The following is a 13,835-nucleotide window of genomic DNA, read 5'->3' on the forward strand; positions in this document are numbered from 1 at the left end:
TCCTATATAGTAAAAGAGTAATATGCCTCCCGGCACCAGGATCAGCAGAGCCGTGAGGCCTCACTGCCCCTGTGTCAAGCGGAGCCGCGAGGCCTCCCAGCACCGGGATCAGTGCCCAAACCCCCTGATCGCCCTGTGGCTCTGTGTGTAACAGGGGGTGGGGCCACAACCTCCATCTCCACCATGCTCTGTTCGTGACAGGGGAAGGTGCCCCAACCCCCTGATCAGCCTGCTCTGTGCCTGATAGGGGGGAGCTCCCCAACCCCCTGATCAGCCCTGCTCTGTGTGTGACAGGGTGTGGCACCCCAATTTCCCCATGGGCCCTGCTCTGTGTGTGACGGGGTGGAGCCGCAACCTCCCCATCGGCCCTGCCCTGAGTGTGACAGGGGGTGGTGCCCCAACTCCCCTATCGGCCCTACTCTGTGCATGACATGGGGGAGCCCCCCAACACCCTGATTGGCCCTGCTCTCTGTGTGACAGGGGGCAGCACTCCAACCCCCTGATCGGCTTGTTCTGAGCGTGACAGGGAGTAGTGCCGCAACCTCCCCATTGACCCTGCCTTGAGTGTGACAGGGGGCGGCGCCCCAACCCCCCAATTGGCCCTACCATGAGCGTGACTGGGGGTGGCATTGCAACCTCTCAATCTGCCCTGCTCTGTGCATGACAGGGGGCAGCGCCCCAACTCCCCAATCGGCCCTGCTCTGAGCCCGACCAGGGGCTGCACCTAGGGATTGGGCCTGCCCTCTGCCACCTGGGAGCGGGCCTAAACCAGTGGGTCGTTATCTCCCAAGGGGTCCCAGACTGTGAGAGGGCACAAGTGGGGCTGAGGGACACCCCCCCACCAGTGCACAAATTTTTGTGCACCGGGCCTCTAGTCTATAATAATAAAAGCATAATATGCTAATTAGACTGGACAGCTGAACACCCTTCCAGACATCCTTCTGGACGTCCTTCCAGATGAAGCAGGAGCTGCGAGGGCCGAGGCAGAGGCAGCCGCCACGGCGGCAGGGACCAAGGCAGGAGCAGCCACTCAGTGGTGGTGAGGGCTGAGGCAAACAGCTGTGGTGTGAGGGTTGAGCACCTTGCATGAATTTCGTGCATCCTGACTGTAGTATATATATAAAAGCCTAAGCGAATGTTTGACTGGTTGACCATTCATCCTGTTGACCAGTTGCATGACAGGCACTGACCACCAGGGGGAAGATGCTCAGCACAGGAGCTGCCCTCTGGTGGTCAGTGTGTTCCCACATTGGAAGCGCTGATCAGCTTACCGAGGGGCACCAGACACAGGGCTCACAGCTGGCTGCTGCAGCACGAAGACCACAGTGGAGTGAGTCTAATGAGTGGTGGCAGCAGGCACGGCGGGGTCAGGATGAACAGGAGCAGCAGGCAGGAGCAGCAGGTGGTGCTGGATGGCAGTTTCAGCCTGATCCCTTAGGCCATGCTGAGGGACCCCACCGGTGCACAAATCCATGCACTGGGCCTCTAGTATTATTATATTTAAAATCATTTTTCATGAAATATTAATGTTTATTGCATGTAAATGACTAATTGTTTTGTATCTACAAATAGATTTTTTTTGGTATCTTGTGAAAAAAATAAACGTAATGAAAAAAATAAAAAAAATAATAAAATGTCTATTTTACCTACTTTTTAAACAATAATTTTTCTGTGGTTACAATTCTTGCTTGGCAATAATTTCCTCATTACTGTGAGAATATCATTCTATTGTCTTCTGCCTTTCATTGTTACTATTGAAAATCAGTTGTCATCCTAATTGTAGCACCTTTATGGCTAATCTTTCTGGGTGCTGTAAAAAACTGCCCTTAGATGTCTGTATTCTGGTGGTGCACTTTAATGGAGTGATTGCTGATTTCTCTCTATCACTCTCTCCTGTTTTGGATATTTTTCCTTCCTAGAAATCACATCTTTCAGCAATTCTAGAAATTTATTGGCAATTCTTTGAATATAACATCCTCTCCATTCTCTCTATAATATTTTCCTGGAATTCTGATTAGATGTATGTTAGGCCTTCTCATAGTACCTTCCATGTCACTTATTCTTTTCTTAATTATGCTTTATTGTATTTTTTGTCAATATAGCTTTGATTCATCATTTTAATGCTTCTTGCTCATATTTTAAATATGATTTCTTTAAGCGTAAAAAAACATAGTTATTTTTTTCTGATAGTTTAAATGTCTGACTTCTTTATAGGCCTGATATAACCTGAGATTTCTGTTGGTTCTCACTTACAATGCCTGTTCCCTATTTCTAAGGTTTTGCCTGTTAGTTTGTATTTTCAGAATTTTATCTGTGGGAAGTCTTTGGAGATGGGAGATGTTGGGATAATAACATTACCCTTTATGACTAAGTCTCCTTCTGAGATGCCCTACTGTTGTGGTTTGAGTTTTCTTTTCTTTTATTTAATTTATTAGTTAAGGTATTACAAATGTGTCCTCATCCCCCCTGCCCCCAATTAAACTCCCATTCCCCCCCCCCCCCACTCATGCTCTCATCCCCCTGTTGCCCATGTCCATTGGTTTGGCTTATATGCATGCATACAAGTCCTTTGGTTGATCTCTTCCCCTTGCCCCCTCCATCCCCTACTTTCCCTCTGGGGATTAATAGTCTGATCACTGTTTATCTGTCTTTGGATCTGTCCCTGTTCATCAGTCTATGTTGATTTCTATATTCCACAAATGAGGGAAATCATGAGGTATTTATCTTTCTCTGACTGGCTTATTTCACTTAGCATAATGCTCTCCAGTTCCATCCATGATGTTGGAAAAAGCAGGAGTTCCTTCTTTTTTACTGCAGCGTAGTATTTTATTGTGTAGATGTACCACAGTTTTTTAATCCACTCATCTGATGATGGGCACTTAGGCTGTTTCCAAATCTTAGCTACGGTGAATTGTGCTGCTATGAACAGAGGGGTGATATATCCTTTCTGATTGGTGTTTCTGGCTTCTTGGGATATATTCCTAGAAGTGGGATCACTGGGTCAAATGGGAGTTCCATTTTGAGGAAGCTCCATACTATTCTCCACAGTGGCTACACCAGTTTGCATTCCCTCCAGCAGTGCAGAAGAGTTCCTTTTTCTCCACATCCTCTCCAACACTTGTTGTTTGTTGATTTGTTGATGAAAGCCATTCTGACAGGTATGAGATGATACCGCATTGTCGTTTTGATTTGCATCTCTCATATAATTAGTGACTTTGAGCATGTTTTCATATGTCTTTCGGCCTTCTGTATGTCCTCTTTCAAAAAGTGTGTATCTAGGTCCGTTGTCCATTTTTTGATTGGATTGTTTATCTTTCAATTGTTAAGTTTCATGAGTTCCCTGTAAATGTTGGAGATTAAACCCTTATTAGTGATATCATTGGCAAATATGTTCTCCCATGCAGTGGGTCTTCTTGTTCTTTTGTTGGTGGTTTCCTTTGCTATGCAAAAGCTTTTTATTTTGATGTAGTCCCATTTGTTTATTTTCTCTTTAGTTTCCATTGCCCTAGGAGCATTATCAGAGAAGAAATTCCTTTGGCATATGTTTGCGATTTCGCTGCCTGTGGATTCCTCTAGTATTTTTATGGTTTCCCATATTACATTTAAGTCTTTTATCCATTTTTAGTTTATTTTTGTGTATGGTGTGAGATGGTGGTCTAGTTTCATCCTTTTGCATGTATCTGTCCAATTTTCCCACCACCATTTATTTTTTTTTTAATTAAATCTTTATTGTTCAGATTATTACATTTGTTCCTTTTTTTCCCCCCCATAACTCCCCTCCTCCCAGTTCCCGCCCCACCCTCCGCCCTCACTCCCCACCCACTGTCCTCATCCATAGGTGCACGATTTTTGTCCAGTCTCTTCCCACATCTCCCACACCCCTTTCCCCCCCAAGAATAGTCAGTCCATTCCCTTTCTATGTCCCTGATTCTATTATAATCAACAGTTTATTCTGTTCATCAGATTATTTATTCACTTGATTCTTAGATTTACTTGTTGATAGATGCATATTTGTTGTTCATAATTTGTATCTTTACCTTTTTCTTCCTCTTCCTCTTCTTAAAGGATACCTTTCAGCATTTCATATAATCCTGGTTTGGTGGTGATGAACTCCTTTAGCTTTTCCTTATCTGTGAAGCTCTTTATCTGACCTTCAATTCTGAATGATAGCTTTGCTGGATAAAGTAATCTTGGTTGTAGGTTCTTGGCATTCATCACTTTGAATATTTCTTGCCACTCCCTTCTGGCCTGCAAAGTTTCTGTTGAGAAATCAGCTGACAGTCGTATGGGTATTCCCTTGTAGGTAACTGAGTTTCTTTCTCTTGCTGTTTTTAAGATTCTCTCTTTATCTTTTGCTCTTGGCATTTTAATTATGATGTGTCTTGGTGTGGTCCTCTTTGGATTCCTTTTGTTTGGGGTTCTCCGCGCTTCTTGGACCTGTAAGTCCATTTCTTTCACCAGGTGGGGGAAGTTTTCTGTCATTATTTCTTCAAATAGGTTTTCAATATCTTGCTCTCTCTCTTCTTCTGGCACCCCTATAATTCTGATGTTGGTACGCTTGAAGCTGTCCCAGAGGCTCCTTACACTATCCTCGCATTTTTGGATTCTTTTTTCATTTTGCTTTTCCGGTTGGATGTTTTTTGCTTCCTCGCATTTCAAATCATTGACTTGATTCTTGCGCTCCTCTGGTCTGCTGTCGGGCGTCTGTATAATATTCGTTATTTCAGTCCGTGTGTGCTTAATTTCTAGTTGGTTCCCCAATATAAGATCGAGGGTCTTATTAGTTTTCGTGTAGATCTCATTAAGTTTATCGGCAGCTTCTAAACAGTTCTTGAGAGACCTTAAAAGTGTGGTTCTGAACTCTATTTCTTCCATTGACAATTTTGTCCTGTTTCTTTGTCTCCGCATTTTGTTATGCTTCCTTGGTGCACCCCCTAGTGGTCTTTGTTCGCAGTCTTATAGATAAATCTTGATTGCTGTAGCTAATTCCAGGGAGGGTTTGACCTCCAGGCCAAGTGGCTATGAGATTCAGCTGTGTCAGCGGTGAGAGAACTTCTGTCCTCTAGGGAGGTGCTAATCTAGCCTTTGCCTGAGGCTATCCGGCAAATGCCTCTGTGCAGGGCTTGGGCAGGGCCGGTCGAACAGGATCAACAGGGTGGGCCGGAGAGAGCAGTTATGGCGGCTCTCAGTCCTGTCCCAAGGGGCTCTGCCTCTCTGAGTCCCAGCACCCGCTGCAAAGCTCGGAGAGAAAGCTGCACTCGCTCTGACCGAAGCCAGACAGTCCCGCTTCTCCCGCCTGAGTTTGGGTCCCTAAAGACTCGCCCGGATCTGGAGCTCAGAGTCTGCGACTCCCTCCCGATTGAAAACAACAACCGCGCCCTCCGCCGCCAGCCCGCTCCGCGCACTCCGCACCTCAGAATTTGACTTCAGCACTGCGCCTCCTCTGAGTGTCCGTATGCGTTTCTCTTTCCTCCTAGTTGTAGGACTTCCACTCAGCCAGCGCCCCTGTGGTTCTGGGTGATGTCCCTTCCGTTTTTTGGTTTCACTTTTGAAGTAGTTGTTCAAAGCAGCAAACTCCGGTGTTAACCTATGCCGCCATCTTGGTTCTCCCCCACCACCATTTATTGAAGAGACTGTCTTGACTCCATTGTATGCTCTTGCCTCCTTTGTCCAATATTAATTGGGCATAGTGGTTTGGGTCAATTTCTGGGTTCTCTATTTTATTCCATTGATCTATATGTCTGTTCTTGTGCCACTACCAAGCTGTTTTAAGTACAGTGGCTTTGTAATACAGCTTGATATCTTGTATTGAGATCCCACCTACTTTGTTCTTTTTTTTTTCAGGATTGCTGCAGCTATTTGAGGTCTTTTTTTATTCCAGATGAATTTTTGGAACGTTCGTTCTAGATCCGCAAAATATGCCGTTGGTAATTTAATAGGGAGTGCATTGAATCTATAGATTGCTTTGGGTAGTATGGACATTTTGATGATGTTGATTCTACCAATCCATGAACACGGTATGTTCTTCCATCTGTTTATGTCTTCCTCTATCTCTTTTTTCAGTGTCCTGTAGTTTTTTGCATATAAGTCTTTTACCTCCTTAGTTTATTCCTAGGTATCTAAATTTTTTTGGTGCGATGGTAAATGGGATTGCTTTTTTAGTCTCCCTTTCTCTAAGTTCACTATGGGTGTAAAGAAATTCCATAGATTTCTTGGTATTAATTTTGTATCCTGCTACATTGCCGAATTCATTTATTAAATCTAGTAATTTTTTGATGGAGTCTTTACGGTTCTCTATGTACAGTATCATGTCATCTGAAAATAAGGAGAGTTTTACTTCTTCTTTTCCAATTTGAATGCCTTTTATTTCTTCTTGCCTGATCTTAACGGCTAGTACTTCCATTACTGTGTTGAACAGGAGTGGTGAGAGGGGGCATCCCTGTCTTGTTCCTGTTCTTAGGGGGAATGGTTTTAGTTTTTGCCCATTGATTATGATGTTGGCTGTGGGTTTGTCTTATATGGCTTTTATTATGTTGAAATATGATCCTTCCATTCCTTCCTTGCTGAGAGTTTTTATCAAGAAAGGGTGTTGGATTTTGTCAAATGCTTTTTCTGCATCAATTGGTATGACTGTGGTTTTTATCTCTCAGTTTGTTTATGTGATGTATTACGTTTATTGATTTGTGAATATTGCACCATTCTTGCATCCATGGGATAAATCCTACTTGGTCATGGTGTATGATCTTTCTGATGTACTGCTGGATTCGATTTGCTAGGATTTTGTTGAGGATTTTGGCATCTATGTTCATGAGGGATATTGGCCTGTAATTCTCTTTCATTATGTTGTCTTTACCTGGTTTTGGTATTAGGGTGATGCTGGCTTCATAGAACGAGCTTGGAAGTGTTCCTTCCTCTTGAATTTTTTGGAATAGTCTGAAGAGGATAGGTTTTAGTTCTCCCTTGAATGTTTGGTAAAACTCCCCTGTGAAGCTGTCTGGCCCCAGGCTTTTGTTTGCTGGGAGCTTTTTGATGACTGCTTCAATTTCTTCCATAGTTATTGGCCTATTGGAATTTTTAGATTCTTCCTGATTGAGTTTTGGAATGTTGTATTTTTCTAGGAATATGTCCATTTCCTCCAGGTTGTCTAGTTTGTTGGAGTAGAGTTGTTCATAGTATTTTCTAACAATCCTTTGTATTTCTGTGGGGTCTGCTGTTATTTCTCCTCTTTCATTTCTGATTTTGTTTATTTGGGTCCTCTCTCTTTGTTTCTTGGTGAGCCTGGCTAGAGGTTCATCAATCTTGTTTATCCTTTCAAAGAACCAACTCTTGGTTTTGTTGATCTTTTGTATTGTTTTTTTGGTCTCTATGTCATTTATCTCTGCTCTGATCTTTATTATTTCCTTCCTTCTGCTTACACTGGGCTTTTCTTGTTGCTCTCTTTCTAACTCTTTGAGTTGTAGGGTTAGGTAATTTATTCTCATTGTTTCTTGTTTCTTGCAGTAGGCTTGTAGAGCTATGAACTTCCCTCTCAAGACTGCTTTCGCTGTGTCCCATAGGTTTTGGATTGTTGTGTTTTCATTGTCGTTTGTTGCCATGATGTTTTTTTATTTCTTCTTTGATCTCTTTGGTAACCCAGTCATTGTTTTTTTTTTTAATATTTTATTGATTTTTTACAGAGAGGAAGGGAGAAAGATAGAGAGTTAGAAACATCGATGAGAGAGAAACATCGATCAGCTGCCTCCTGCACACCTCCCACTGGGGATGTGCCCGCAACCAAGGTACATGCCCTTGACCGGAATCGAACCTGGGACCTTTCAGTCTGCAGGCCGACGCTCTATCAACTGAGCCAAACCGGTTTCGGCAAGTCATTGTTTAATAGCATGCTATTTAGTCTCCATGTGTTTGATTTTTTTGGATTGTTTTTATTGTAGTTGATTTCTAGTTTTATGCCATTGTGATCTGAGAAGATGCTTGATATGATTTCAATTTTCTTGAATTTGAAGAGACTTTGTCTGTGACCCAATATATGGTCTATCTTTGAAAATGACCCATGTGCACTTGAGAAGAATGTATATTCTGTGGCTTTGGGGTGAAATGTTCTGAAGAGGTCAATTAATACCATCTGATCTAGTGAGTCATTTAGGATTGATGTTTCTTTGCAGATTTTTTGTTTAGAGGATTTGCCCATTGGTGATAGTGGGATATTAAAGTCCCCTACTATGATTGTATTGCTGTCAATCTCTCCCTTGATCTCCTCCAGAAGATTTTTTATGTATTTGGGTGCTCCTATATTAGGTGCGTATATGTTTACCAGAGTTATTTCTTCTTGTTGGACTGCTCCCTTTAGTACTATGAAATGGTCTTCTTTATATCTTTTTATGTTCTTCAATTTGAGATCTAATTAGTCAGATATAAGTATTGCTACCCTGGCTTTTTTTTTTTCATTTCCATTCACCTGAAATACCTTTTTCCATCCTTTCACCATCAGTCTGTGTGTGTCTTTTTTCCTGAGGTGGGTTTCCTGTAGACAGAAGATATATGGGTCATATTTTCTTATCCACTCAGTTACCCTATGTCTTTTGATTGGGGCATTTAATCCATTTACATTTAAAGTTATTATTGATAGATACTTGTTAGTCGCCATTTTTATTTTTTTTTAAAAAAATATATTTTATTGATTTTTTACAGGGAGGAAGGGAGAGAGATAGAGAGTTAGAAACATCGATGAGAGAGAAACATTGATCAGCTGCCTCCTGCACATCTTCTACTGGGGATGTCTGCAACCAAGGTACAAGCCCATGACTGGAATTGAACCTGGGACTTTTCAGTCTGCAGGCTGATGCTCTATCCACTGAGCCAAACCAGTTTTGGCCCATTTTTATTCTTTACCTCTGTATTCCTTCTTCGTTTCCTATTTTTCTCTTTTCACAGCAGACCCTTTAGCATTTCTTGCATTGCTGGTTTGGTGGTAATAAACTCCCGTAGTCCTTTTTTGTCTGTGAAGCACCTGATTTCACCCTCAATTTTGATTAATAGGCTTGCTGGGTACAGTATTCTTGGATTCAGACCCTTCCTTTGCAGGACTTTGTATATTTCATTCCATTCCCTTCTTGCCTGATGTGTTTATGTTGAGAAATCAGTCGCTAGTCTGATGGGGGCTCCTTTGTAGGTGACTTTCTGTCTCTCTCTGGCTGCTTTTAAGATTCTTGCTTTGTCGTTGGTGTTTGCCAATTTAGTTATAATGTGCCTTGGCGCCGGTCTTTTGGGGTTCATTTTGTTTGAGATTCTGTGAGCTTTTTGGATTTGTGTGAACTTTTTCTTCCCTATATCAGGGAAGTTTTCTGTCATTATTTTTTCAAATAGGTTTTCTATTCCTTGCTCAGTTTCCTCTCCTTCTGGCACCCCTATTATGTGGATGTTGTTTCGTTTCGTGTTGTCCCAGAGTTCTCTTAGGCTCTCCTCCTGAATTTTAATTTTTTTTTCTAGAATCTGCTCTGCTTGGGCATTTTTTCCTACCTTGTCTTCTAGCTCACTGATGCAGTCCTCTGCTTCTTCTAGTCTAGTGTTGATGATTTCTATTGTGTTCTTTATAGCAGTGATGTCATTTTTCATTTCTTCTTGGTTTTTCTTCATTTCCTCTTGGTTCTTACACATATTGTTGAATTTGTCTTCCATTCTTTTCATCCACCTTATGAACATTTCTCTGAATTCTTTCTCTGACAGGTTGCTTGCCTCCATTGCCTCCATTTTGTTTACTTCCTTTTCTGGTGGTGCCTGTTTTTCTTTCATACTCAGGCTGGTTCTTTGTTTCACCATGATCTCTCTTCTCCAGGTGTTTGGTTATGTAGTTCTCTCTCTTTCCATGAGGAGAAGCAGGGCTCCACGTAGTCGCACTGTACCAGATCCAGTGTTTCTGGGTTAGCAACCGATCTCTGGATGCCCGTGGTTTGAGTTTTCATATGGAGTCTGGTGACCTTGTCTCTTCTCCTTGCCTCTAACAGTAGCAGTGACTTCCCATTTGTTGCTATTCTCCAGGTCCCTCAACCTTTCTCATCTGTTCACTTAGCCTTACTTGCAAATAGACTTGTCTTTGAAAAGTCTCCTAAAAAATCTCAACTGAGTACATCATATGTTTCCTGCTGAGACCCAGAGTAATATAATCTATGTGAAGAGAACTTAATAAATGATAGCTATTATTGTTATTGAGGAAACCACTTTCTATTGAGGGGAATTAATATTCAGGAATAATATGTTTATTAAATAATATGTTTGTAAATTTTTACCTGAATTACAAGTAATTCAGGTAAAAATGATTATGGTGCTTGGGGACAAAAATGTTTCAAAAAAGATATTCCCAGAGCACTGTGGAATGAGAAAGAAAGCTCTCTCCACTTCTTTAACGCCCCGCCCCCTTAGTCAGTCTAAGGAAGCCCCAAGTCCATCCCTCAGGATATTGCCATCAAAAGCCATTTTGAACTCATTCTCACCACCATCACCTTCCCTCACACCTCCCTCTCACTCACCTTGGAGGGCTATAAAGTGAGGGAGGTACACAGCTGCCACAGCTCCTGGTTCAGCCTTGATGTCAAAAAGAGGCCCCGCAACCATCCAGCTGTGCCGTGGGACAATCTGGTCCAAGAACTGGTCCCAAGCACAGAATTCAATCTCAATGGTCACTGGCCCTCTCACCACAAAGTAGAGACCTGTGTTGGGCCAGTGGTAGGAACCAGCCACAGGGAAGTGAGCTCTGGGAATAGCAGAGAGAGGTAGACATTGAATTAATTACTCCACACAAACTCACTGACTACCTACTGCATGCCCAATCCATGTAGTGTACTGTGTATGTAGTAGAGTGGCTGCAAGCTCAGAAATCACAGGCAGAGGTATTTGGGGTTGAGTCTTGGCTCCTCTGCTCTCTACTGTGTTTCTCTGAGCAAGCCATTGAACCTCCCTAGTCACAGTTTTCTTATTTTTAGGGAAAAGTAATAACAATATTATCTCTTAAAGTTGTGAGTAATAAGTGACCTACTGTATGCTGATGGCTTAATACTTGTATGGGTGTGGTTAGCTGTTTCTATAATGGTGATAATGATGAGAATAATAATTTATACATATAAAGAGCCAGGGGCCATCACATCCGAAACAACCAAATGGACGACCCAACAGGCTGAGTGGGGCGACACGGCCAGCAGGGGGTTAGTGATGGATGACCAAACGACTGAACACCAGGCTCCGTAGGGCGACCAGACTGGCAGGGGGTGCAGTGAGGGGCAACAAGGCTGGCAGAGGGGGGCAGTTGGGGGTGACCAGGCTGGCAGAGGGCCAGTTGGGGGTGACCAGGCCAGCAGGGGGGCAGTTGGGGGCAACTAGGCTGGTGGGGGGGCAGTGAGGGGCAACCAGGCCATCAGAGGGGGCCAGTGGGGAGAGACCAGGCTGGCGGGTGGAAGCAGTTAGGGACAACCAGGTTGGCAGGGGGGACAGTTAGGGGTAACAAGGCTGGCAGAGGGGTGCAGTGAGGGGCAACCAGGCTGGCAGGGGGGCAGGTGGGGGCAACCAAGCTGGCGAGGGGGGGGGTTGTGGGCAACCATGTCGGCAGGGGGGCAGTTGGGATTGACTAGGCCAGCAAGGGGTACAGGGAGGGGTGACCAGGCTGGCAGGGGGGCAGTTGGGGGCAACCAGGTCATCAGAGGGGGATAGATGGGGGACCAGGCCAGCACGGGGGGCTGTAAGGGGAGACTAGGCTGTTGGGGGGCAGTTAGGAGCAACCAGGCCGGTGTGGGGAGCAGTTGTGGGAGACCAGGCTGGCGGGGGGGGGGGCAGTTGGGGGCAACCAGGCCAGCAGGGAGAGCAGTTAGGGGCAATCAGGTTGACAGGCAGAGGCAGTTAGGGGTGATCAGGCTGACAGGGGGGCCAGTTAGGGGCAATCAGGCAGGCATGGCTCTAAAGGTGGATGGACAATGACGGAAAGGGATTCCCAGGCCTCAGAAGCCCAGTGTGAATCAGAGCAGTTAGGAGCCAGCAGTCCTGGATTGTGAGAGGGATCCCAGATTGGAGAGGGTACAGGCTGGGCAGAGGGGACCCCCCTCGCCCCTGTGCATGAATTTCATGCACCAGGCCTCTGGTGATAGTAAAAATAATATTAATAATAATGAAACAGGCAAGTGTTATTGTTTTTAAAGGGCCTAATTTTCAATAATTAATAACAATCTACATGATGATATTAATGATAACCAGTTGAACTTAAAACTTACAGAGACTTTCCTCAGGTTCCCTGCTGGTATAGAGTGGGTTTCTAGGATGTCAGGTTCTGTGTGTAAGTTGTGAGTAATATTATTGCCCAGCTGAGATCATGTCTGTGACAGTGAATGGGAATGTGCTATGTAAGAGATCAGACCTAAAATTATAGATGTTCATTACTTAAGACTGGGAACCCTTGGAAGGCATGGCTCCATATTCATCTCATGACTCCTTGTTACTGGTATGGTACTTTGCACATAGTGGATGTTAATAAAGCAGGAATGTGTAGATGAAAAGAGATTTAAATAGATTTATGATACATAACAAACCAAATAAAATGAGTGGACTTGGTTTGGATGCTAATTAGAATAAACTTATTGCAAGGACATATTTTGGACAATTGAGCATATTGAGTACAGATGGGGTATTAGATGATATGAAAATGACTTACTGTAAATGTTGTGAGATATGACAGTGGCATTGTGGTTATGACAATGGTATTGTGGTTATTTTGTATTCTTCAAAATTCATCACAAAATATATACGGATAAAATCAAGTGATATCTTGTACTTAAAATAGTATAACAACAAAAAAAGGTAAAGTAAATAATTGAAACAAATTTGGGAAAACGGTAGTTAAAGCTGGGTAATGAGTAAGTGGTAGTCCCTTGAACATTTTTCTTTGTTGTTTGCAACTTTTCATAATAAAACTTCTGTTTCCATAACAAAAGTACTAATGCAGCCTTGTCTCTCTGTCTGGTGGCTCAACAATGAGCAGGGACCCAATGGATCATGAGTGGGGTACTGAGTGTCTCTTGGGATCCAGTGTGGGGGTGGCAGGGGTGGGGAGGCCAGCCTGGCACACCAGAGTCCTGTCACTCACCGGTAAAGACTCCTGTGTTTGTCAACCATCTCTGTAGCCACAGGCTCTGTGGGTCCCCAGAAATAATTATCCATCGTTAGAGGCTCCACTGGTTGGTTCCACAGAGGTTCACGAGTTGACAGAGAGGAGAGTTCCTGTAATAGTTGAGAGAAGCTCTCCTCTGGAAAAGACAGGGAAGTGGTCAGCTGTAGGGTCTCCTGTCTGGCCTCTCCTACCCCTTAAGCTAGAAGATGGAGGGGTCCTTCTCAAGGCTGGTCTGCCTGGACTTTGGAAGGTGTGTGTTAATAGCCTCTGTTCATGCTCCTGGGGCTGCGTACCTGCTACCTGAGGAGGACCAACGCTGTTGCCCCTGATGCCACCCCTGCCCACTGGTACAGAAGGCATTTGTATTCCCTCATCCACCAGAGGGGTAGCTGATGAGAAGAACATGGCTCTAAAGGTGGATGGGCAATGACGGAAAGGGATTCCCAGGCTTCAGAAGCCTAGCGTGGATTAGAGTTTGAGACATGCCAGACATGAGCTGGAGAGGAGCAGCCTCAGCCCCTGAGCCTGGGAGGGAGGGAACCAGAGATCTTGCCAGGTTCTATGTGTGGAAGATCTTTCATGGAGCAAGACCTCTCTAGTGGTGAATTTTTCCATGGCTCACCCCAGAGGCAGGAACATGGAGGGGATGGCCTTCTATATCCTCCTCACCCCTGTCCCAGTTAACAATGCT

At 44.0% G+C, this 13,835-nt stretch overlaps 1 protein-coding gene across 1 annotated transcript in view; it reads right to left on the reverse strand.

Annotated features, from left to right (window-relative positions):
* Window positions 1-13,835, reverse strand: part of LOC132218168 (NACHT, LRR and PYD domains-containing protein 1-like) — an 86,251-nt gene that overhangs the window by 18,925 nt on the left and 53,491 nt on the right. The window contains 2 exon segments of the mRNA XM_059668997.1: window positions 10,524-10,747; window positions 13,121-13,280. Coding sequence (XP_059524980.1) covers window positions 10,524-10,747; window positions 13,121-13,280 — 384 coding nt within the window.

The sequence above is a fragment of the Myotis daubentonii genome, chromosome 16, assembly GCF_963259705.1.
Source record: "Myotis daubentonii chromosome 16, mMyoDau2.1, whole genome shotgun sequence".
NCBI classification, from domain to species: Eukaryota; Metazoa; Chordata; class Mammalia; order Chiroptera; family Vespertilionidae; genus Myotis; species Myotis daubentonii.